Source organism: Lepidochelys olivacea, assembly GCF_965140295.1.
Source record: "Lepidochelys olivacea isolate rLepOli2 genome assembly, chromosome: 6".
Taxonomy (NCBI): Eukaryota; Metazoa; Chordata; order Testudines; family Cheloniidae; genus Lepidochelys; species Lepidochelys olivacea.
In genome coordinates this window covers 69,271,565-69,297,343 of record NC_140416.1, presented here as the reverse complement: position 1 = coordinate 69,297,343, position 25,779 = coordinate 69,271,565, and the positions used below count along the sequence as shown (strand labels likewise).

The 25,779-nt window shown below is 44.7% G+C and overlaps 1 protein-coding gene across 5 annotated transcripts in view; it reads right to left on the bottom strand.

Annotated features, from left to right (window-relative positions):
• CCDC9B (coiled-coil domain containing 9B) overlaps positions 1–25,779 on the bottom strand; it is a 152,571-nt gene that overhangs the window by 64,033 nt on the left and 62,759 nt on the right. For all 5 annotated transcript variants that reach the window (XM_084630649.1, XM_084630651.1, XM_084630647.1 and 2 more), the window contains 2 exons: positions 24,687–24,848; positions 13,410–13,562 (listed from right to left, as the gene is read on the bottom strand). In XM_084630649.1, the coding sequence (XP_084486775.1) occupies positions 13,410–13,562; positions 24,687–24,848 (315 nt within the window). The remainder of the gene's footprint in view (positions 1–13,409; positions 13,563–24,686; positions 24,849–25,779) is intronic.

Genomic DNA, 25,779 nt, shown 5'->3' with positions numbered 1-25,779 from the left:
GCACAAACAGCTTGGAAATGATAACTCTGATAAATGATAAATGTGAAGTCATGTCTGAGCTGAAAACAGGAATCCTATTCTGGCTAGTTGCTTAGTGCGATTTTTAGACAACAAACAAAACTCTTAGATGCCATAGAGGATATTATTGAAACAAGGCAAAGGGTGATGAGGAATTAATTAAAATGCTGAAACTATAGGGCCTGATTCTGCTTTCATTACACTGATGAAAATCAAGTGGCATTCCAGTGAAACTTTCCAGCCAAGTTTCTATAGCACATAGCATCTGGAGCACCTTAACTGAAATTGCTTGGAGTTACACAGCACAATCAAGGAGAGTGGGATCAGAATTGGCTAATAGAGTTTGAAAGGACGCTCAGAAATAAAATTAGGAAGGTGTTGCGTGTGCTGTTGTGGAAAAGACTCTGCTCCCAGAGGAGCCATCCCAGGGGGCAGTACAGTGAGAGAGGACATTAGCTAGTTAGAGAACTGTGTGAATACTCACTCAGTGCTGACATGATCAGTAAAGCTCAGAGTTATTTCAGTATCTGGGCTCTGATTCAAGAAGCCCTGAGCATCTGGGGACACATCAGTGATCTGCAGTCTACATTTCAGGTGTTGCACAGAATCCACCACCTATGGCCAGATTAAGGCATAGGCACCCCATTGGCCTTACACTTAGCACACCAGTTCCCAAACTTACATGACGAGATCAGAATCTCCACTTTCAAGTTTTTAAAATGATGTTTCTATCTCTCAGGGGTGCAAGGAGAAGCTTGAAAATGTGCCCCAAGTGTAACTGATGCCTGCCTGAGTCTGCAGACAGCTTGAACCTATTGCTCCAAGAGATGTGAACGGCCCCACTCATCTTAACTGAACCTGCTGCCAACCCAAGGAGGGGCAGTGCTACAACACTGTGGGGGAGGGGCATGAGGGGCCCATATGGGTTGTGCCGAAAGCCCCAGACTGCCTTAATTCAACCCTGCCACCATCACCATCACAGCCTCTGTCTGACCACTCTAGCATGAAAGCTTCCCACGCTGCCAAGCCTCTCCCTTTGACTTAGCGCCAGGCATGATCATGCAAGTCCAGCCACAGAGAGGGCATTTTCATGTCTCTTGGACGCATTAAAAACTCTGGCCAGCATCTTCTGTGTGCTAGCGACACTCCCCACTATCGCAGCACTTTATTTTAAAAGCACTGTACGAACCTTAACCCCCTGTTCCACACAATGCCCATGTGAGGTGAATAATGTTATTGCCCTTCTACACATGGGGAAACTGAGGCACAGAAAGGTTAACACCCAACCGTGAGACAGTCACTGCACCAGGATCAAGAACCCCTGTGCTCAAGCCGCCATCTGTGCTCCCAGCCCTTTGCTCCGGTCACCAGATCATGCTGCCTCTCAAGCCTATGCGCCAAGTAGGAATTGTCACATAGATGTTGATGGCAGCATTGGTGTTTCTGAGGGTGGGCTTTCAGAAGAAATGCTGTTCTCTGGAGGAAGGGAGAGGAGAGAGGGTCATGTGTCTGCGCCTTTCTAGGAGCCCAGTTCTGCCAAAAGATCTGCATGCTTGAACTTCACTCCTTCATAGAGTCCAATAGACTTCAGTGGGACCCCCCTTGCAGGAGGAAGAGGATGGGCAGCTGAAGGACCACACCTTAGGTTTGTTTGGGATCTTTCAAGCTAGTATTACTCTAGAAGGCTTGTTTTTAAATGCTGCCATTGACACAGTACATGCAAATCCCACCCTTGGTAAGATCCCCACAGGTAGGAAAGATTAAATGAGTTCATTCTGGGGTCTAGACCATCTCATTGAATTTTTATTTTCAAATTAAGATGATAAATCATATGACTCAATCAAGCAGATGCCATCTGCAGATCCTGATCGGAGGAGATACATTAGTATGGTTTCTTAAGCTCTTTAGGGTCAGATTTGCTACCCTTACTCCATGGGTAGTCCCACTGAAATGGAGTAACTGCAGAGGAAGGTGCTAGTCCATGTGAGTAAAAGCAGCAGATCCTAGTTATGTGGGGCTAGATTTTCAAAACAGCTCGGAGCCAGATTTCCAAGTGCTCAGCACCCACAACTGGGCCAGATTTTCGAAAAAGCTCAGCACATCGGGTGGATTATTTTTTCTGACCACCTATTGTGATGCCCATATGGGAGCTGAGTTCTTTGGAAAACCACATCCACAGTGTAAAATGGAACACTTTCTCTCTTTCGCTTTTTGGCAGTGGGTTTCTCTCTGTTGTGGGGAGGGGTGACATATTCTGACATGTATAGCTGAGCCGGTGAGGGCGGTTCGTCCATCTCCAGACTGGAAATGGTTTCACTTGAGATGTATCACCTAGGGAAATGCTGTTAATAAAAAGGCAATGTAAAACGCCCAGAAGCCACATACCTATTTGCAAGATGTAACATGTTAATTAACAGGTATGCTCCAGTGGTGCGGGTGTGCTGGCTCACAGCTCTAATGCATAAAGTGATTCTCCTGAAATGTAGCCATGAAAAATGCTAGAGCGTGGAGGGCCGTCTTAGGAAAACTGCTACCAAACACACAGCCAGTGAGACTTGCCTTAAGCCCTACTGACAATAATCAGAATCCTGCAACCAGGGGAAAGTCATGGATACAGACAGCAAGGGAAGGGGAGAACAAGGCTGCTCTTTACAAAAGCTGGGGGAATTGATTTTATCAGTTTCTGTGGGAGTGGAAGCCATGTTTGATGTCAGTTCTGTCTCTGCACACAGGGTGAAGCAGAGTTGGATTCTCAGAGTTTCCAGGGACAAAGGGATCTACTCCCCCAAACAGGCCAGATCATGTCCCATTGTGGAAACACCTGCACAGGGGCCAGGAACTCTGCTGTCCACACTGAGCTCAGGCATATGCTTGATACACAGGGTGAGGTGCATGGAGTCCCTGTGCTTCTTCATGGGCTCCCCAGTGCTCCAGCTCAGAGGGACAGAGAATGTTCTGTAGGAACAGGACTATGGCTTCTGGCTCTAATTTTTCTCTGTTTCTGCTGGATGCAGGAAATGAAGGTGTGGGAAATGTGGGTCCTCCACAGCCAGTTCTCAAGCCCTCACCACTTTTATATTCCCAGACACCATAGAGAGCTTTCTGTGAGGGCTGAGGGAAGGCTATGGAGGCAGCTGATTTCTCCTTCTGTATGGTGGGGAGAATTGCATGCAGCATCCGTTCCATGCACAGATCCTGAGGGTGGGATCCAGCCCTATACTTTTTCCAAGCTGTGGGCTCTTAGGCAGTTGCTATGGTAAAGCCACTTAATCCACCATCAGAAATATTGCACTTCAGCTCCAGATTACATTTGATGAAAAATCGTGGGAGCCATGTCCACCTCCAGACCACAGGTGGGCACTGGCATGCTCAGCCTTCCCATGCTGCTGCTCCATTCTCAGGCTGACAGGCACAGCACCACCTCACTCATCACCCATGAGGGAAGAGCATATTAGTGTCCAATTGGCTTTTAGTGGGTTCCCTGGCTGCAAATCAATCGGCAAGGAGTTTTGTGGGGATGTCAACCTGTCAGTGAGAGCAGCAGCATGGGGAGTCCAAGATGGAGAGCCTGTGGTCTGTCATGGCAACAGTGAGTGGGAGTGAAAGGTTTATGAATGTGGCTTCTCAATGTTATGCCATCGCTTCTGAGTTGGAGCCTGTGGTCTAGTTTGCTCTGTAAGTGTTCTGCCTTTGCTTAATGTGTGCTGCACCTTTAAATCTCTAAGAACTCTACTGTCTGCAGAGCCAGGCTGACATTTTGAGTGGCAGAGCTGGTGCAGCCTACTAGGGAGGAGACATGATCACACTGTGCTCTCTCATGGAGACTTGACTTTAGCAAACCACAAAAGTACAATTCTAAAAGACAACATGATTCTGCCTGAAAGGTGCTGTTTGGTCTTTGTTTAAGGGAAAGCTTACAAGAGATGAAGATTTCTGCTGTGCTATATGTGGCCCAGAGGGGTTGTTGGTTGACAACCCCACGGCTCTCTGGGAGGAGAGACAAGGTAAGCACTTTACCCATATTGATTCTTAAAATATAGGATACACCCCTGTGGTAGGCTGGGTAAGCTTCTAGTCACTTGCTCAATCCAGCAAAATGTCAACAGGCTTCATGCAAACTCATTTCTAAAAGAGAGCCTGGAGATCTGAAAGCAACTTCCACACCACAGCCACCAGAGAGAGGAAAAGGACCAAGTGTCTGGATAGCCCAAGACTGGGTGTCAGAGCTGTTGAGCCATCCACAGGGCATTCTAGATGGCATTCTAGACAATCCAAGCCACTCCACACAGTGCTGCATCTGTCTGAGGGAGGGAGACTCTGGGTGTTAAAGAGTCAGCAAGGAATGGATTGATCTGTGAGCGTGCAAGAGAGTGAAGGAGGAGAGCATGTGTAGCTGGGGCTGAGTGAATGTGGGCATTGTTAGCCTGGACAGACTGGATGGCTCAGGACAAGGGGATATGGAAGAGAGGGGAAGGGCCTTTTGCTTATAGGTCATCATTCTCAATCTAGATGAGGCTGGTAACTGCTGGCAGTAATCACCATCTGTTCAGCTGCCTGTATATTGAGACTGAGACTCAGTTCAGTTCCTTGTGGACAGGCATTCATACCACAAAAACCACCATCACAATTGGTGTGGATTAGCATCCTTGCTAGTAATCTCAGTAAAAAGCCCTGGACTGAATGGGAATAGAGAATTACCCTCTTGTCACTTGGGGTGGTCCATCCCCAGGTTGAGACACAGTGGTAGGAAGGTTTCAGAGTAGCCGCCGTGTTAGTCTGTATTCACAAAAAGAAAAGGAGGACTTGTGGCACCTTAGAGACTAACAAATTTATTTGAGCATAAGCTTTCGTGAGCTACAGCTCACTTCATCAGAATGCATCCGATGAAGTGAGCTGTAGCTCACGAAAGCTTATGCTCTAATAAATTTGTTAGTCTCTAAGGTGCAACAAGTCCTCCTTTTCTTAGTGGTAGGAAGCTTCCTGTGAAGAGACTGAGCATCTGCAGAAGCATCTGGAAATGAAATGGAAGAGCCAACTTAGTTGCCTCCACTGCTGATTGCTTCTGCATAGGAGAAAAAGGGGCAAAGGCAACAGTCTACTCCTCAAAGACTAGAGCCAGCAACGGGTGTGGTGGTACCAGCCTCCCCCCAGAAGCTGCCAGTGGAACAGAAGAGAAGGGAACCAAGGACAAGACTGTCCTGCAGGATGTGCCAGGGAGCAGGGAGACCACATGGCAGGCCAACATGGGCAAGAACATAGAAGCAAGGGACCAGGGCTGTGGCAGCTGGTGCAGGGGAATAGGAAGACCAGGCAGAAGGGAAGCATGTACAAGGGAAGAAGAGGAAAGACAGGAATATAATAGGTGGGAGGGGGTGATGGCATGTATGATATTTTTCAAAAAGCACAAATCACATAATCATAGGCTCTTAGAAATGTAGGGAATGCACGGCAGACAGCTACAAATACCTACATGCACTGGTGGTACAGAGTTCAATGAGATCGCCACTGCAGCAAGAGCCACAGAGATGACGTGCATTCATGAGTGGGATTCAAACTGGCAAGTCTGGCATGGAGGTGGGTGCGTGTGATTGCCAGTAAGCAGGCAGGTAGTTCTGCCTTATTGCCAGTTGCGGGAAGATGGGTCCAGGGGACGTAAATGGAACAGGAGAGGGTGTCCACGTGATTGTGAGTGGAAGAGAAGGTGCGCGGAAGGTTGTCTAGATGGGACAAGAGGTGTCTGTAAAACAATCTCTCTGTTAATGCGTGACAGATCGAGTACACCTACCGCATCAGAAATTGTGCGGCTTTGGGCTAAGAAGTCTTTTATAGATTCATAGATATTAAGGTCAGAAGGGACCATTATGATCATCTAGTCCGACCCCCCCTCCCCCCCCACAGAACACAGGCCACAGAATCTCACCTACCCACTCCTGCGAAAAACCTCTCACTTATGTCTGAGCTATTGAAGTCCTCAAATCGTGGTTTATTTGAAGTCAATGTGAAAAAGCAACCACTCCCTGGATGGGAATAAGATCAGACCACTGACTCCATCTGATCTGGTATCTGACCACCAGCAATGGCCAAAACTGGTTTCTTCAAGACAAGGCCCCTTAAATGCACCCCAATCAATTGTGCTATGCTGTACATTTTATAGAGCATTTCGTATCAAAGAATCCTCTCAGTAATTCAGTTTAACATATTTCTTTCCCACTTTTGCTAGGGCAATGCTATCCAGGGACAGAAATGCTGCCCAAAGTGAGCTTAGGAATGCCAGAAGCTCCCAGATATCATCTCAGTGCAAACCTTGCATTGACGTCAGTAGGAGCGGGATTAGGCCCTAAATAGAAAGGGGCCCCTCCTTCTTTACCACCCTCTAGCTCTGGCCGTCCCCCTCTTTTAATGTGCACAATTCTCCCTTGTGTGAGGAATAGGGAAAGTTGGGAGCTCTGTCACACTCAAACAAAAACAAAAGGCTCTTTACAGCAAAAAGCATTGTTTAAAAAGCTTCAGCAATCCCAATATCTATTTCATGCTGTGAGGCGGAGCAGCTCCTGGGCTCGAGGACAAATGGCATGATGTTATGGAAACTCAAAGGCAGGCACTGCCCGTGAGAGCCAAGCGACTCTGCCAGCAGTGCTTACCAACTCTCCCAGCGTGATTTACAATCTCCATTTCATTGTCTCTTTGTGCTCCCTGCTGTCCTGTCAACCATTCTACACTTCGAGCTGTGCAGGCAAAAAGGAACAGACCTGCCCATCTTACCATGTAAAACCCTCCCATGCCCCCACTCATGGCATGCACCATAGTGTTGACAGCACAGAGACAAGCTTTCTTCCTGCGGATACCATGCTGAGAAGAGGGCAGAGTGCAAGAGCAGCTGCTGAATCAGTGCTTCCTGAAAAGGCGGATTGAATTGTGCTGTGCTTGAATTAATTGCCCCCCTGCATCAGCAGAATGTAGCCAAGACTCTGTCAATCTCAGTCTGCTAGAGCTCAGCTCAAAGGTACATTTAATCTCCACTGGAGAACACAAATAATGCAGCTGCCCCTTCAAGCACAGAGCCAGCCCTGTGCCTCCCGCCTGAGCTGTGTGGTACAGGAGGAAACAGTGTTTCTAAAGGCTAGAAACAGGGACTGCCAATCAGGATTCTCTTCCCTTCTCTCTCTCTCTGAGGTAGTTAAACCATCCCCATTAGTATAGGATCTGAGCACCTCACAGTCTGTGATGTATTTATCATCACAATGCTCCTGTGAGGAAGGGAAGTGCTATTATCCCCAATTTACTGACAGAGACTAGGACAGGGAGAGAAAATAACTTGCCTGGGATCACCCAGGAAGTCTGTGGGGCAGCAGGGAATTGAAGACAAATCTCCTGAGTCCCAGACTAGCACCCTAGTCATCGGACCCTGATTTTCTTCCTCTGTGGCTTTGGACAAGTCACTGAACCTTTCTGTGCTTCAGTTTCCCCATCTGTAAAATGGGTTAATGTATTTATTCACCGCTCTGAACTGCTCTGAGATTGTCAAACCAAAACATATGAATGAATCTATTCCTATGTTCTTACTATTAGTTAGCGGGATGCCCACCAGCTCTCAGGAGGGAGATTAATCGGCGGCAGAGTGGGAGAGACAGATGTATCTGTCTTCGGCTTTTCGGAGTCCTGCCAGCACCAGTAAATGGATGAATTGCTGACAATGCTCCCTCCCAAATCTGTAACGGAAATGACTGAAGTGGCAGTGTAGGCTGGACACAGCCATTTCAGAAAATGTTTCTAGGTGCAACGGGTGCAAGCTGAACTGAAGGCGGACAAGGGGCAGCTGTTGTTTTAGGCTCCACGTGCACTGCATCTCTAACTGATTCTAGTTACCACATGTTTAAAATCTGTAGCATAGTGAGGAACCTACGCATATCCCACAGATTGGGCTTGGTGAGGTCCCATCGACACTATACGCTTTAATCATGCTGACAGGTTTCAGAGTAGCAGCCATGTTAGTCTGTAGTCGCAAAAAGAAAAGGAGGACTTGTGGCACCTTAGAGACTAACAAATTTATTTGAGCATGAGCTTTTGTGAGTCTCTAAGGTGCCACAAGTACTCCTTTTCTTTTTAATCATGCTGTATCCAAGTCCCGTGACTCACTGGTTGTAGGCTGCTTGTGGCTGAGTACTGCTTATCATGCAGTTGTCTCAGTAGTACCTTGTGTTCCCTCTGGGTATGTCTACACTGCAATTAGACACCCATAGCTGGCCTGTGCCAGCTGACTTGTTGTCTGTGGGGCTGTTTAACTGTAGTGTAGACTTCTGGGCTTGGACTCGAGCCTGGGCTCTAAGACCCTGCGAAGTGATAGAGTCCCAGAACTCTACACTGCAATTAAACAGCCCTGCAGCCCGAGTCAACTGGCACGGGCCAGCTGTGGGTTTTTAATTGCAGTGTAGACACGCCCTCTGTCCATTTGTCATACCAATCCGTTGTCTCTCATCCCATACTTAGGGCTTGTCTACATGGCCCTGCAATTTGGACTACTACAGGAGTTAGAATTGCTGCACCTAAAAGGTTTCAGAGTAGCAACCTTGCTGTAACTGCCCCGTGGGGATGCTGCTGGTGTGAACTAATAGGTACTTAGTTCATGTTAACACAGTCTTGTTTGAAGAGGACTACATTAATGCAAACTAGGTACCTTTTAGTTCATACTAGCGGCATCCATACAGGGCAGTTGCAGCACAACACTTTGGTGCGTGCTGCAAGTCACACGCCCATAGTCTACACACCATGCTGCAGTACACACATAGCCTTAGATTCTAAGCTCTCTGCGACAGGAACCATCTCTTTGTGATATGTCAGGATAGCACCCAGCACATTGGGGCTTGGCCTCCAGGTGCTACCATGTTACAAATCAAATAACAATAATTAACAAGGTAGGAAATTTCCCAATAGGTGGGCGAATCTCATGAGGCTGATTGGAATGTAGAAGATTGAGGTATAATGAATAAGTATTGGAAATTAGGGTTTCAGAGATCAGCTCAATCACCTTTTTTAGATTATGGCTGATTTAAAAAACTAGTCAATCTACAAAAAAACATTTTAAAAAACCTACTTAACTAAAATGAGCACAAGGGGGTTGAGAATCTAGTGTCCAGTGGTTTCTGTTAGGACCTTCGTTTTCTCAGTTCCACTCTGTCTTCTCTGAGGGTCAGAATGGTAGCTCCTTGTTTGCTTGCTGGCTGAGGTGTTTTTTAGCACATCCATGGACATCTCCTAAAGAGCATGGCTCTTTGTACAGGGGCAGGATGTCTGTCTCAGGAAGTAGCTGCCTCTGTACTCTCTGCCAATAATAAATAGAGGTGGCTCTGTTGTTAAAGTGAGCTCATACCAGTGTCATTAGTCCAGGACTCAGCCTGGCTGCACTAACCCACCAATAAGGAGACGGTGAAATCATACAACAGTCTTAATTCTTTCTTTTCATTGCCTTCAGACCCTTAAACGCTGCTTAGTGATCTACTTCTTGCTTCTGTACACTAGGGTGCAGTATTTAGACTCTTTTATTTTAAGCTCCAGTTTGGTTTTTCTGCACCCATCCTATGCATTTGACACTTTGCTGCTGCACAGCGAAGCTGTGAATGCGACCAAATGACTTTGTGGAATTCTTCTCAGAGTGGATAATGGCACCCACTTTGTCATTTCTCATGGCCACTCCTTCGCGCGCACGTGTCCTCCAGAATGCAGGAATGAAAGTTCTCTCTCCTTCCCTACCCAGACCACTTGCTTCAATTTCAAAATCCAAACATGAACATTGGTATCGGAGGAGGACAGCACAGCCTGAGGGTTTGCAGAGAAGCATTAATTGGGGGTTATCTGGATTAAATTTTGACAAAGTCCAGTGAGTACACTGTGGCCATTTGCAAATGCGTAATAGGAGGCAGTGACAGGGAAATGTTGGCTCCTCTCCCTGGGATACCCAGTTAGCTAAGTTAATTGGGAACATTGTCTTTAAAGTGTGGTAGAACAGTGTGATCAGAAAGTTATTTGAGGGGAGGGAAAGCCAAGCCTTTTGGACTGTTATGGACTTTCTACTGAGTCTTCCTGAAAACTGAGTTGCAGCATATATTTACATTTTGGAGGAGGCGAATTTGATAGGCAAGCTCCCTTTATAAAGCAGCAATGATCCCTAATGAGCATGCCCCAAAACATTTCCTATTAATTTTCTAAGTGTCCTCTGTTTAGCTTTAACTATGGCAAAGTATAGCTTGCACGTAGGGCACTGAATGGGGAGGAGATAGGGTGTTGTGAATGCAGCTCCCTTTTCTCACACTTTAGGGCTCTGATTATTAGATCTGCAGGAGATACGATTCGGGCAGGAATGGGGGGAGAGGAAAGATAGCTTTTATCAATCCCATGCCACAAGATAGAGCAACCTCAAGGCTGCCCTAATATATACATTGGGTTTTCAATGACTCCAAGGGCTGTTTGAGCAGGCAAGAATAGCCACAGCACACCGGTGCACAGACTACATCCCCTATCCCCCAAACATACCCTGACAATTCCCCTTCGGCAGTGGCTGTGTTGTAGAACTATTACACTAGGTCTGTGCTACCATGGAAACCCCCTGCGCTGCTGAGTATTCAATGGTAGCTCAATCTGCTGACTTATTTGCTTTTTATGACGCTCAGTGTAAAGCAACCAGAGAGAAACAGATAGTAGGGTCCTGTATCTCTAGTCAAACTCTCAGTGGGGAGGAGAAAAAGCAGGAAAATAACTGAGGCAATTAGCAGCACACTTTGGCTGCAGTCCCACTGAGGGAAATTGCATTAGTCCTTTGATCTTTATGTACAACCTTGTTTTGTGTATTTAGCTTTATGTTTTCTCTTGTTATCTTTCATGATCCTGAGCACAGGGTGTCAGAAGCACACTTTTGCTTGGCTGTGGATTCTCTTGTATTGACATACATCATTTTTGCGAGGAAGGAGTTTGCAATAGAGTATTTGGTCCGTGTTTCCAAAATCTAAAAAGTTCAACAAAATTGTCAAATGGGCTGCCCCATGGGTGACATCAGTTTGTTTTGGACATGGATATTGCCTACCCCAATTAACTTTTAAGTTGTACTGACTGTTTGTCTGGGATAGGGCTCTTTGACTATATTCTGCTCCTTGGCCCTGGGTGGAAAGCTGGCTTTAGGTGTCCATGAGGCCTAAATGATGGTAACTTTTGCATTCTTTCCTCCTTAAATGCAAGGCAAGTACATGGCAATGCCTTCCCTTTCCCTTGTTCCCCTCAAAGAAGCATCATATGAGATTCCTTTGGGGAGCATGTTGAAGAATCTGCTGAAGTCAGAACTGAACCAGTCTGGAGATAGCTAGAGCTAGGATCGCAGATAAGGGAACGTGGATCAAGGCCTATGGCCTTGTCTCCTTCTGAGCTAGGATAGCCAGACATCTTTAGCCCTGGTAACTCCCATGCTACTAAAAAACACCACTGACCTCCTAAGGAAACTACAATCCATTGGTGATCTTCCTGAAGATACCATCCTGGCCACTATGGATGGAGAAGCCCTCTACACCAACATTCCACACAAAGATGGACTACAAGCCGTCAGGAACACTATCCCCAATAATGTCACGGCAAACCTGGTGGCTGAACTTTGTGACTTTGTCCTCACCCATAACTATTTCACATTTGGAGACAATGTATACCTTCAAATCAGCGGCACTGCTATGGGTACCCGCATGGCCCCACAGTATACCAACATTTTTATGGCTGACTTAGAACGCTTCCTCAGCTCTCGTCCCCTAATACCCCTACTCTGCTTGCGCTATATTGATGACATCTTCATCATCTGGACCCATGGAAAAGAAGCCCTTGAGGAATTCCACCATGATTTCAACAATTTCCATCCCACCGTCAACCTCAGCCTGGACCAGTCCACACAAGAGATCCACTTCCTGGACATTACGGTGCTAATAAGTGATGGTCACATAAACACCACCCTATACCGGAAATCTACTGACCGCTATTCCTACCTACATGCCTCCAGCTTTCACCCAGACTACATCACACGGTCCATTGTCTACAGCCAAGCTCTGCGATACAACCGCATTTGCTCCAACCCCTCAGACAGAGACAAACACCTACAAGATCTCTATCAAGCATTCTTACAACTACAATACCCACCTGCTGAAGTGAAGAAACAGATTGACAGAGCCAGAAGAGTACCCAGGAGTCACCTACTACAGGACAGGCCTAACAAAGAAAATAACAGAACGCCACTAGCCGTCACCTTCAGCCCCCAACTAAAACCTCTCCAACGCATTATCAAGGATCTATAACCTATCCTGAAGGACGACCCATCATTCTCACAAATCTTGGGAGACAGGCCAGCCCTTGCTTACAGACAGCCCCCCAACCTGAAGCAAATACTCACCAGCAACTACATGCCAAACAACAGAACCACTAACCCAGGAACCTATCCTTGCAACAAAGCCCGTTGCCAACTGTGCCCACATATCTATTCAGGGGACACCATCACAGGGCCTAATAACATCAGCCACACTATCAGAGGCTCGTTCACCTGCACATCCACCAATGTGATATATGCCATCATGTGCAAGCAATGCCCCTCCGCCATGTACATTGGTCAAACTGGACAGTCTCTACATAAAAGAATAAATGGACACAAATCAGATGTCAAGAGTTATAACGTTCATAAACCAGTTGGAGAACACTTCAATCTCTCTGGTCACGCGATTACAGACGTGAAAGTTGCAATATTACAACAGAAAAACTTCAAATCCAGACTCCAGCGAGAGACTGCTGAATTGGAATTCATTTGCAAATTGGATACAATTAATTTAGGCTTGAATAGAGACTGGGAGTGGCTAAATCATTATGCAAGGTAACCTATTTCCCCTTGTTTTTTCCTATCTCCCCCCCCCCCCGCCCCGTTCCTCAGACGTTCTTGTTTAACCCTGGATTTGTGCTGGAAATGGCCCACCTTGATTATCATACACATTGTAAGAAGAGTGATCACTTTAGATAAGCTATTACCAGCAGGAGAGTGGGGTGGGGGGAGAGAAAACCTTTTGAAGTGATAAACACCCATTTTTTCATGATCTGTGTGTATAAAAACATCCTCACTGCATTTTCCACTTTTATGCATCCGATGAAGTGAGCGGTAGCTCACGAAAGCTTATGCTCAAATAAATTGGTTAGTCTCTAAGGTGCTACAAGTGCTCCTTTTCTTTTTGCGAATACAGACTAACATGGCTGCTAGTTTGAAACCTACTAAAAAACACTATCTCCAACTGACCGGCTGCCAGAACCTTTCCCCCTCTGCTCCTCCAGCCCAATAGCAATTGGTGGAGTACCGGTCCTTATGACACAGACTCTTGGAATGCACTCACTTTTTCCTTGTTGTCCATGGTGATGGCGATCTGCATCCGTCTCCCTCTACGGAAAGCTACCAGGTGGTCCACCTCTTCCTCGCTCAGATCTGGGTCCCCACCTTGGCTCAGGAGGCCATCTGAACTCCGTTTCTCACTGACAATCCGCTTCCCCTGGAAACAACAGAGCAAGTGCAACATACACATATAGTGACACAAAATTTAGAAGCATCCCCCTCCTTGTATCAGCCTCTCACTATGATGATAAACACAGAGGGGCTGGTGGTGAATTTAGGAATTGGCATAACAGAATAGATCAATGGTCCATCCAGTCCAGTCCAGCCTCCAAGCTCTGAAAGTGGCAAATACTGGGAACTTCAGAGGAAAATGTAAAGTTCACATAAATCCACTTGGCTTATTGTGTACAACTATCCAATGAGGAACATTTCTTCTTGTCTTCATTTCTCCAAAACTTGAGTATTGATTGACAGCCTTTATCATTTTTATTTTATAGTGAATTATAGTCAGGTGTTGCTATTTGTATTCTCTTTTTACTCTTACTAAGATATTTGCCTCCATAAAATCCAAGGGTTAAAATGGGGGAACTGGAGTAGTGATACTCCCCTAAGCCCATGCACAAACCATGTCCTTGTCACCTGAGACTCTGTGATCTTCATAATTGTCCCTCTCCTTTCTTGAATGATTTGATCAACAGTAGAACAATTGAACTACTGATCAAATAGTGAAATAGTTGACAGTGTTGACATTTTAACTCTTGTCATGAGCTTGAGATTACATGGGCATCGTACTGATAAGCTAACGAGCATTCCTGCACTCCAGCAGTGCCAGTTAGGTGCACCTGCAGAACGTGCTCCGCCTGGAGCAGTGGAGTTTAAAAAGGTAAGACTGGCTACACAAACTAGAGGGTTGGGTTTGTTTCCTTCCTAGGAGCAGAGAGGCTGCCAGGGACTGCTAGCGAGCTCTGCTAGCAAGGGGCGCTCAGTCTGAGGCAGTTGCTAGCCCATCCTTCTCCCCCTCCTTGTTTGGGGCAGACAGGCACCATGAGCCTGATATGGATAAAGGATGCTGGAGGGGTCTTTGCATCCAGTGAACTGTGGTGTGACCTGGGGAGTGCTGCCAGGGACAAGAGGCAAGTGAACATAACTAGACTCAAGAGTCAGAAAGGACCCTGAGAGTGAGCTGAACTCCTGCTGGAAACAGTCAGATTGCCCAGCAGTGGGTGTATGTAGGGGACCCAAGGGTAACAGATTCAAAGAGACTACAACTGAACCCAGGTTAAGAGTCAGCTGACTACAGCTATTACAATTGGAAAGTAAGGACATTCTTCTTTAGTTAAAGGGCAAGAAGCCTGTGTGTTTGAAGCAGAAGGAACAGGGGTCTAGGCCCAGCACTGTGCGTGCGATTAATAATTTTGCCAGTTGTCTACAGCACATGGGTTTTTTACAGTAGTGACCAGCCAGGTAGTGCAGATCAGGATCCAGATTCATAGATTTCAAGGCCAGAAGGGACCATTGTGATCATCTAGTCTGACCTCCTGTATAGCACAGACCAGATAACTTCCCTCAAAATAATTCCTACAGCAAAGCTTTTAGAAAAACATCCAATCTTGATTTTAAAATTGTCAGTGATGGAGAATCCACCACAACCCATGGTAGTTTGTTCCAGTGGTTAATTACTATCACTGTAAAAACTTATGCCTTATTTCCATTCTGAATTTGTCTAGCTTCAACTTCCAGCCATTGGATTGTGTTATACCTTTCTCTGCTAGACTGAGAGCCCATTATCAAATATTTGTTCCCCATGTAGGTACTTATAGACTGTGATCAAGCCTCCCTTTAACTGTCTCTTTGTTAAACCAAATAGATGGAGCTCCTTGAGTCTGACTGTTTTCATTGTTCTCATGGCTCTTCTCTGAACTCCAATTTATCAGCATCCTTCTTGGATTGTGGACACCAGAACTGAGCACAGTATTCTGGCAGTGGCTGCAACACAGTATAGAGGTAAAATAACCTCTCTAATCCAATTTGAGATTTCCTCTGTTTACGCATCCAAGAATTGCGTTAACCCTTTTGGACACAGCATTGCACTGGGAACTCATGTTCCGCTGATTATTCACCATGACCCCAAATCTTTTTTAGAGTCAACCATTCAAACATCTACAAAGTTAAGGGGTTTTTAGATTCTGGCTTTGATTAACACCTCATTTCTCATTTATTGAATCATGTCATGAGTAATATCAATAACCCTCCATGAACACACACAACTGGCAGTCAAAATACAGGATGTGTGAATGGGATGTTATGAATTGTACCCAACTGAATGATTTAAAGGGATACTATCAAGGTAAAAACATGTATTTATTTTTAGTTCCTTTTTTCTACTCTCCTCTATTCATTTTCTTATAATGTGATATATACTTATAATACTTTGGATTTTATAACTAAACAAATCTTTGAAATCTGGCTTACTTTTCACCATTTATGTGTTTACTTTCTCAATTTTACTCAAATTGTAGAGTGCAATTAGAGTCTACATTTGTAGAGTGACGTGAGCTTTCCTGTTTATAGTCAGTGGGACTGATTCTTCTCTCACTTAAACAACGAGGAGTCCAGTAGCACGTTAAAGACTAACAGATTTATTTGGGCATAGGCTTTTGTGGGTAAAAAAACCCAGTTCAGATGCATGGAGTGAAAATTACAGATACAGGCATAAATATATTGGCACATGAAGAGAAGGGAGTTACCTTACAAGTGGAGAACCAGTGTTGATAAGGCCAATTCAATCAGGGTGGATGTGGTCCTCTCCCAATAATTGATGAGGAGCTGTCAATACCCAAAGAGGGAAAATTGCTTTTGTAGTGAGCCAGCCACTCCCAGTCCCTATTCAAGCCCAAATTAATGGTGTTAAGTTTGCAAATGAATTGTAGCTCTGCAGTTTCTCTCTGAAGTCTGTTTTTGAAGGTTTTTTGTTTAAGAATGGCTACTTTAAAATCTGTTATTGAATGTCCAGGGAGATTGAAGTGTTCTCCTACTGGCTTTTGTATGTTAACGTTCCTGATGTCTGATTTGTGTCCATTTATTCTTTTGCGTAGAGACTGTTCAGTTTTGCCAATGTACATGGCAGAGGGGCATTGCTGGCACAGGATGGCATATCACATTAGTAGATGTGCAGGTGAATGAGCCCCTGATGGTGTGGCTGATGTGGTTGGGTCCTCTGATGGTGTTGCTAGAGTACATATGGGGGCAGAGTAGGCAGCAGGGTTTGTTACAGACATCAGGAATGGTAACATATAAAAGCCAGTAGGAGAACACTTCAGTCTCCCTGGATTTGCAGCAGATACAGCACATCTAGACAATTTCTCATTAGAATTAAATGTACTGTTAGGAGGGTATAGAGCAAAAGTGAGGCAATTAGGCACAGCACAGATTATCTGGGGTGGGGGGTAGTGATGCTTTTATTAAGGAAGAATACAGGAGACAGATCTACTTAGTAGGATTATGACTAGTTTGAAAAAAAGTCAGATATGGAGATTACAGAAAATTGACTGGATTTTATGGAAATTTTTCCCTCCCAGCATCCTTTCGAGCAAACTAATTCACAATATCCTCATTCCAGCCACTTGATTTAATGTTCATGTGTTTTCTTTAATTCCTTTTGCTGGCATAATAATATCGGTTACTTCATTAGTCTCTTGTTTCTAATCTCGAGTGTCTAGGGGCGTCCTTTAATCACAATAAGAGAGTGCCCAGTGGGGCATACTGACACTTCCCAGGGGTTTCTGCTTTCAGTCTCTGGCTGAACAATACACCCAGGCCATGATATGCACTCTGGCATGACATACCCCCAGTTGTCTTTTCCTGCTTAAATATAGCATTGCCCCTGCAGAGATGCAGCTCGCTCAGAAAATCTCTGCAGGCTGTGGAGAGCCAGTTGGGGTCTGCTGTGTTTCAACTGCTTTGAGCCTCGCAGGAGTTAGCCACCAATACTTTCACTTATTCACAAATGTTGTTGATACAGGGCCTGATCCGAAGCCCGTTGAAGTCAATGGAAGGGCACCTGTTGACTTCAATGGGTGGTGAATCAAGTGTTGTTGTAAATTTAGCATTTGCAGTGACAAATCACTAAACAAATGAGCATGAATTCGGGTATTATCTCCTTGGCCATATCTGATACTCTTGAATGTCTGTGGTCAAAGGCCTCATACCTGCAAGCCCTCCATGTGCAGAGTTCTCATTGACTTCAATGGGAATCTCCCCCACAGCTGACTCTGCATGGACTCTCACAGTGAAGAGGTTTCAGAGTGGTAGCCGTCTTAGTCTGTATCCGCAAAAACAATGAGGAGTGCCACAAGGACTCCTCATGTTTTTACAGTGAAGAGGCTGTCACAGCAAGAAGAAAGGCAGCTGAAGCTCCAACTGGAATTATGAACCAATAATAAATGCCAATTATGCCTTTGCAGAGTTCTTCTACTGGCCCTATCTGCCCTTTTTTGGCTTCACATCTTTCTCTGTGGCTAAAACTGACAACATGTTAAGTGTCCTCACACCTTCTTGTCAACTGTCTAAATGGGCCATCTTGATTATCACTACAAAAGTTTTTTTCTCCTGCTGATAATAGCTCATCTTAATTAATTAGCCTCTTACAGTTTGTATGGCAACTTCCACCTTTTCTGTATGTTCCATTCTATGCATCCGATGAAGTGGGTATTCACCCACGAAAGCTTATGCTCCAATACGTCTGTTAGTCTATAAGGTGCCACAGGACTCTTTGCCGTTTTCACAGATCCAGTCTAACATGGCTACCCTTCTGATACTTGACAACATGTGATTAGAGGCTCTAACTTTAGATGTTTAGATGTAGTCAGAGAAGCTGCAGTCGCATCATTTATACTGATTAACTGGCCCACCTTGATTATCATGCACATTGTAGGGAGAGTGGTCACTTTGGATAAGCTATTACCAGCAGGAGAGTGAGTTTGTGTGTGTGGTTTTTGGAAAAAAGGGTGGGGGGGTGAGAAAACCTGGTTTTGTGCTGGAAATGGCCCACCTTGATTATCATACACATTGTAAAGAGAGTGGTCACTTTGGATAGGCTATTACCAGCAGGAGAGTGAGTTTGTGGGGGGCGGAGGGTGAGAAAACCTGGATTTGTGCTGGAAATGGCCCAACTTGATTATCATACACATTGTGGGGAGAGTGATCACTTTAGATAAGCTATTAGCAGCAGGACAGTGGGGTGGGAGGGGGTATTGTTTCATGGTCTCTGTGTATATAATGTCTTCTGCAGTTTCCACAGTATGCATCCGATGAAGTGAGCTGTAGCTCACGAAAGCTCACGCTCAAATAAATTGGTTAGTCTCTAAGGTGCCACAAGTCCTCCTTTTCTAACTGCTATAGTGTAACTTGTGATGTACACACTACACTGCAACCTGTGTATTGTGATATGTCAACAAAAATCCGAGGTTAAAAACTGCCCGTTTAGGAGGAAGTTTCATAGTGAAGTAAGCTTGGAGAAACACAAACAGAACTGAGCATTGTATAATTTACGTACTTTGCTCAGTCAGTCTTTCCTTGTGCTCTCTCTTTATAAAAAGAAGAGGCGTACTTGTGGCACCTTAGAGACAAACAAATTTATCTGAGCATAAGATTTTGTGAGCTACAGCTCACTCACAAAATCTTATGCTCAGATAAATTTGTTCGTCTCTAAGGTGCCACAAGTACTCCTTTTCTTTTTGCGGATACAGACTAACACGGCTGCTACTCTGAAATCTCTCTTTATAGTTACTTTAGATATTTATGTTTGAATGAAAATATTCTCCCTTGCAAGGACCCTGGCATTTGCCATGGGAAGGAAGGTGATTTAATAAAGTGATTTAATTTAATAACTGGTTTATATTTCAGTGCCACTGTCCAAGACACAATAGGGTTTTCCAGTCCACATTTGATTCCTGGGCAGTGGAGCCTAATTGCCACCTAGCAACTTCTCAGGCCTTCTGCTGTCCTGTTATTTATTGGAACTCTGAAGTAGATAAGTCAACAGCTGATCTGAAATAATATACAACTTAGCCCAAGATTCTACACAATTGCTTTCCCCTCCTCCACTACACGTGCTCCCTCACTTACACACATGCTCCTCCAATTCCCATTTTAATAATTACACTGAATGTAACTAAATGAGGGTTCTGCAGTGACAGCATTGAAATACATAAAACAAACTGATTTTCCTCTGGCACCAATCCAGGCTAACGGTCACTGCTTTACATTAACATGTGGGAGACCGGGATGAAAACTTGGATTTTATGCTGTAGGTCATGTTCTGGGCTCCAAGGGTTAGAGCCTATGTGGGAGAGCCATATACAAAGAAAATGTTATTAATCCACATCTAAGTCCACAGGCGGAAGTATGTAGCCAAAAGAGGCATCAATGGAGGATTAAACATTTCATTTGTAATGTTCACTAAATCCTGGATGTAGAGATTTAGATATAGATACTGCATAGTCCAAGACCAGAAGCATCTCTTTTTTTCATCTCATGAGGGGCTTTGGTTGTAGTGGAATGTGATTTCATTTGAAGGGGAGAAACATATTTAATGCAACTGTCAATCTATTTGGAAAGAATGAAATGAGGGGCCTGAATCCCTTCCAATGCATCTGAAAAATAATTTTGAAAGCAATCTTATTTCCTAAATGATTTGGTTCCTTTAGGGTAACATTTAATGGCTCTACAATGCAGCCCCATCTCCTTTGTGGAGAAGGGCAAACAAAACTGGGAGAGATGGAATTCAAAAGGCACCAGAGGCACAAAACCAGGAGAGCTTTTCCAAACCACCTCATAAAGGAGAAGTGACTCTATGTGCATTTAGGCTACCCGCAAGGTTTTCTTCATCTCTGCATAGTGGGAGTTGTGGGGTATTAGCTTCATATACTTGGAAAACGTTTTTGGCTTTAAGCTAAGTCATGTAAATGCACCCAGATACTATGAGCCAAATTCATCCCTGTACCTGAGCTTGGGGCCAGGCACCAGGAAGTCCCAATGAGGCAAAACTTTGTCACCTGTGTGCTTCCACCATGCTGGGTTGTCTGGCACAGGCTGGAACAGCCAGAGGGGCTGCCCTAACTTGCACTTGGCTGCCCATAGCCCTGGTGGGCCACTCCCTCAGCCAGTAATAGCTGAGGTGTAGCCTGGCCATGGCTCCTTTGTTCTGGCATGCCCCCTACACTACAAGGTCTCAGCAGGAGCCTTGCACAGGGTCAGCTTTGCCAATTCCATGCCATCCTGGGACTCCTCATATGCTCGGGGCACTTCTTGGGGTCCATTAGTGCAGCTTTGACTCTGCCAGCATGGAAGAGTCCTAATGTAAAGGCTGTGTCAGTCACTGGTGAGTCAGGCCTTATGTGCTAGTTGTCTAATAAATGTTTCATTATTATTAATAATCAATACTATGACACTCACATTCTGAGTGAATTAAGTGCCCATCTTCACTGGAAAAACATACCTCTCTGTTCTAAAGCTTTTAAAGGTGAAAAGGCAGCTTTTTAAGAACTCAATTCAAGTTATTATTTAGTGAGTCCCTTCAGGGGGTTTACTCTTGCTCCCACTGAAGTCAATGGCAAAATCACTGACTTCAATTAGAACAGGATCAGACCCACAGGGTACATCAGACCCTCACGTAACTGAGCATCGAGGCTTGTATCCTTACAATACTAACTGCCAGATCTTTATCAAGCCCTTCTTGGCAAATAACTTCTGACAGAGCAGAAGATGCAGCTGGGATTCTTTTTATCTTTGCACATGGAGACACAGACTTCACAAGTGTTTAGAAGTGAAGAGGTAACTTTTTGGATGACTTCTGCCTTTTCTAACAGTCTCTGATCAAGCTTGTAGACATAATACTTTTCACGGTGGATGTCTCAGAGACAGCATTTGGGGACCAGGGCCGTCTCTAGGTTTTTTGCCACCCCAAGCAAAAAATCTGCCGCCCCAAGTTCCAAGCGCAACTGCCCAAACAAAACAAAACAAAACAAAAAAAGGGTGACCGGAATGCCGCCCCGGCATTGTGCCGCCCCAAGCATGTGCTTGCTTTGCTGGTGCCTAGAGCTGGTCCTGTTGGGGACGAAGAGGGCATTTCAGAGCCCTGCATCTGGGGTTAGCCAATTAGTTCTGTATACCCTGCTCTTCTGGGCCAGTTGGGAGCCACCAGGATGGCCCAGCATCATATTTTTGTTACCAGTTTTAGTTCTTTACACAAAGGAGAGTTTGTCAGGAATGCTTAGGCTATTTGAAATGTCCATCTGTTATGAATTTACTGCTCTGGAAGTTGGCTACTGATACAAACAAGCAGACGAATGGAAATCTCCATCTGCTTATTCCCAAGAAGAATTCTAGTTCTGCTTAACTTACCATCTTTAACAATATGTATCCCTGGGACACAAAACACCAGTATAGCATTCTTGCTGCCCACATGACTAGACTTAGCATCTCCTTCATTCCTGGAAAGCATCTTGATCCCTGATATAGATGGTATTCTAGAGCAGCTGTATTGTCCATCTATATCATCCTATGAACACCTAATTTTGTTTTGTTTTGAGAGCTACCAGAATAAACCAGTTAATTCCAGAATAAAGGGCCAGAACCTGAGGTCCTTGCTCTGTTTTTATTCAGTCTTTGCTCAGGCAGACTCCCACTGATTTCAGTGACAACTGTAGCCACTTTAATGTTTTACTTCCATGCGAGCTTGCTTAAGTAAGAAACTTGTACAATCTGAGTAAGGACATAGGGATTTCTGCCCAGAAACAGGATCCCTTCCCTCACAATAATATCATTTACTCCCAGGTAGGGTGTAAAAATTTCCTCTAAAGTCTCATCACCCTGAAGGTTTGGCATCTGCCGTCAGGCTTACCCTTCCAGAGTCCCAAAGCATTGTGCCTGCTTCATTGGTCTCCTCTTTCAGCCACCATGATAAAATGAACTCAGCATTCATTGGAGGAAGACATTTCTGGCCCAGAGTATTTTTTTGTGAGTCCAATGTCAGTCCATAAACAGATCTTGTGTGGTTATTGTCCCAAGGAATCAGTGGCATGTAGGATATGACCAGCCCATCAGTTGATCCCTTTTGCTGTGATTGTATATCTATAGCCCTTCACTGAGGTTTAGTTCATTTCCGTCTGAAGAAAAGCCATTTACTGCCTTTGTGGTCAGTAGTACACCCAAATGATTAATGATCTGAGTTTGCCATGGTTATGCGTGATTGATGATCGGGGGTTTGCAGAGAAACCCCATCTCAACCTTAACTCTAATGTCACAATAGCAATGCTGTAATATGGAGAAAGTTGTGGAAAAGATGAGGGTCCCACTTTGTCAACTTTGACATTGGGTGACCGTCACACTTTCAAGTGCTTGGTATGCAATGGACATCCAGGCATCTACTTTTCTCTTTATGTTTAGAACTTTGTGGAACTGAATAAGGGTCTGGTACACTGTTCCCTCTAAGCTGTGCATGTGCACACAGATCTTAAACTCTGCGCACACGGCGAAACACCGCACGCACTCCGGCTTTGGCACGCTGGCTTTTTTTTTTTTTTTTGCTTCAGCAGCGGCACAGAAGAAATTTTTTGCACACACGGCCTGTTAAAAATTAGAGGGAACAGTGAATGAGAAGTGTTACCACTTTCATCTATTGGCTATAACTATCTGCCTGGAGAGCACAGTATAGTTTCATCACAGCTGGTGGACTGGTGTCCTCATTTTACTTACAGTGTTTCTTTTTCATTTCCATAGCAAATGTATTGAATTTAGCAACTCTGGTTTTGACTCTTCTCAGCAGAAGGGGCACTGCTGTGACCGATCGGTTCAGAGGCAGAGGAAAGGGACTGACTCTATGCAGTTGGAGGCAGCTGGAGGACCTCCTGAGGGCACAGAAAGTTCAGGATTGGTGACTTCTGCCTGTTAATCAGACATGGAAAGGAAAACCCATAGTGCCTGGCTTGGTGGCAACCTGAAACATAGAATAAGCATTCACTGCAGGATCAAATAACAAGAGAACGTGGATTGGGAAGGGGCCAATTCTTTTAAAAACACAAATATCTTCAATAATTAGCAAAGGTAGGAAGACTGTGAAAAACACATTAATGATGAATGTGATTCAAATTTAATGTAAATTGTTTCTCTTGCTTTTAGTTATATTTTAGTGCTGAGATAAAGTGTTGAATTGACAGCCATAGGCACAGAAAGGGCTGTGAAGGTGTAACAACCCTCCTCATGTGTCTCAACCATGATTTGGAGGGACCATTCCTAAAATTGAAACAAATGATCAGTCTCCATGCCCGGTCAATCTGCAGAGATTGCTAGCAAGGGTGCCAGCTGTGATGGTGACTAGTGATGTGGACATCTGTCCTTTGGGAACTGGATTGAGATTGCCAGCTGTTGTTGTTATGGTTTGAATGTATGTCTAGAGGATGCAATGAGTGCATTTTATAAACAAAATATATATAGCCCAAAACCCAGTCATCAGATGCAAAAATTTCTGGTTCCACCCACCTGGGTTGGATTCTAACTAGAAATGGGCCCAAGCTGTGAATTTCAGATCCACATTCAAATTGGAACTTCCCTAAAGTGTGAGGTTCAGGTCCATTTCTAGTTCAAGCCAGTGACCTAGAAGCAAAAGTCTAAGTCTGACACACTTTAAAAGTTTCCCTTTTTAAGGCACCAACCTGTGCTTCAAGTTAGTATCTGAATGTTTTTCAAGTCCAGTTTAACTCGCAGCTGTAACTGACTACTGATGACAGATTTCAGAGTAGCAGCCGTGTTAGTCTGTATTCGCAAAAAGAAAAGGAATACTTGTGGCACCTTAGAGACTAACCAATTTATTTGAGCATAAGACTTTAGTCTCTAAAGTGCCACAAGTACTCCTTTTCTTTAAGTGACTACTGAAGGTATCTCATCTCTGAGAGTAAGCCACAAGTGTAAAATGGGGAAAGGTACAGAAATTACTGTCAGCTTTACTAGGCTTGGAAATGGGATGCCTTTGGCAGGAGGAATCCAGAGTATCACCGTGTACGCACAGATCACAGGAGTGTATTTAAATAGGGAGTCCTTTTGTATTAATCCTGGACTTGACAGCAATACAAACATCAAGGAAGTAATTGCAAGCATCAGCGCAGTAAGGAACAGGAAGACATTGAACAAGTCTCCAAGCTTAGAGAATGAGAACTGGGACCCCTTACAGCTCGAAGAAAGCAATGTGTTAAGTCTCGAGTGATGCATCATTTTAAAGACTCACCTTGGCTTTGTTGTCCATAGTAACAGCCAGCTGCATCCTCTTCCCCATCCTGAATGTAAACATATGATCTGCTTCCTCCTCATCTTCCTCCTCACTGCCGACTCCAAACCCTGGGCTGGTGGGGCAGGTGCTTCCCCATTTCTCACTCACCACCCTTTTCTCCTGAAAAGCCAATTGGTCTGGTTAGAAAACAGGTCCTTTTGGGGTTACCAGTGTGCTTCCATTTTAGGAACAGCTCTGCCTCAACAGCTGGGAGAGGGCAGCTGTGGAAATGTTAGGACTTGCTCCATGAGATGCTTTTCGCTCCCATGACAATACCATAACATTCTTCCAAAGACTGAAACAACAGGCACTTTGTCTGATTAGAAGTGAAACCCACAAATCTAAGTGGGTCTGGAAAACCCATTGCACTTACAAATCTGACATTTGAGACTAAAATGTCAAAGATTTAGGAAACAGATGTTGTCACTTTCTTGTTAACGCTTACGGCTAGATTGTGCAACCCTAACTCCTGGTGCTGATCACATATTGTTGACACCAGCAGACTGCTGGTGTGAGTAAGTGCTCCCCATTATAAGGGTTGGACAGTCTAGTCCACAAAATGTTCACTTTCTGGTTAATAACATCTTTCATCTCCTGTATGAAAGGGAAAAATGGTGCAACAGTGCAAGCCTACAGTAAAGCAAGGGCCAGTGGGTTGCTGGGAAGAGGGGAAGGCAGTCCACAAACGAACCTAATAAAGTAACTGTGTGAACAATCCAACATCAGAGAAAAGAGACAAGGGTATGTTTGGGCTACTTACTCCATGAGCTCTGCTGTCATTGCGTTCACTTTAACACAGGGCTGCATGCTTGTGATGTGTTGGGCCTAAAGTGCTGGGAGGGGTGGCTCAGGCCATGAATTGCCTCCTCTCTAATCCTGCTGCTAGTGAATGGGAGGACTGTCTTTTGGCGATTTGTTTAATCCACCTCTAGACCCAGAGATATAAAAAAAGACTGAGACAGCCCATGAGTTGCAGAGTTTGCATGGGAAACCCTATCAGAAACCATGCATGGGAATCCTTAAGGGCCACTTTATTTGCTTGTTCTTAAGG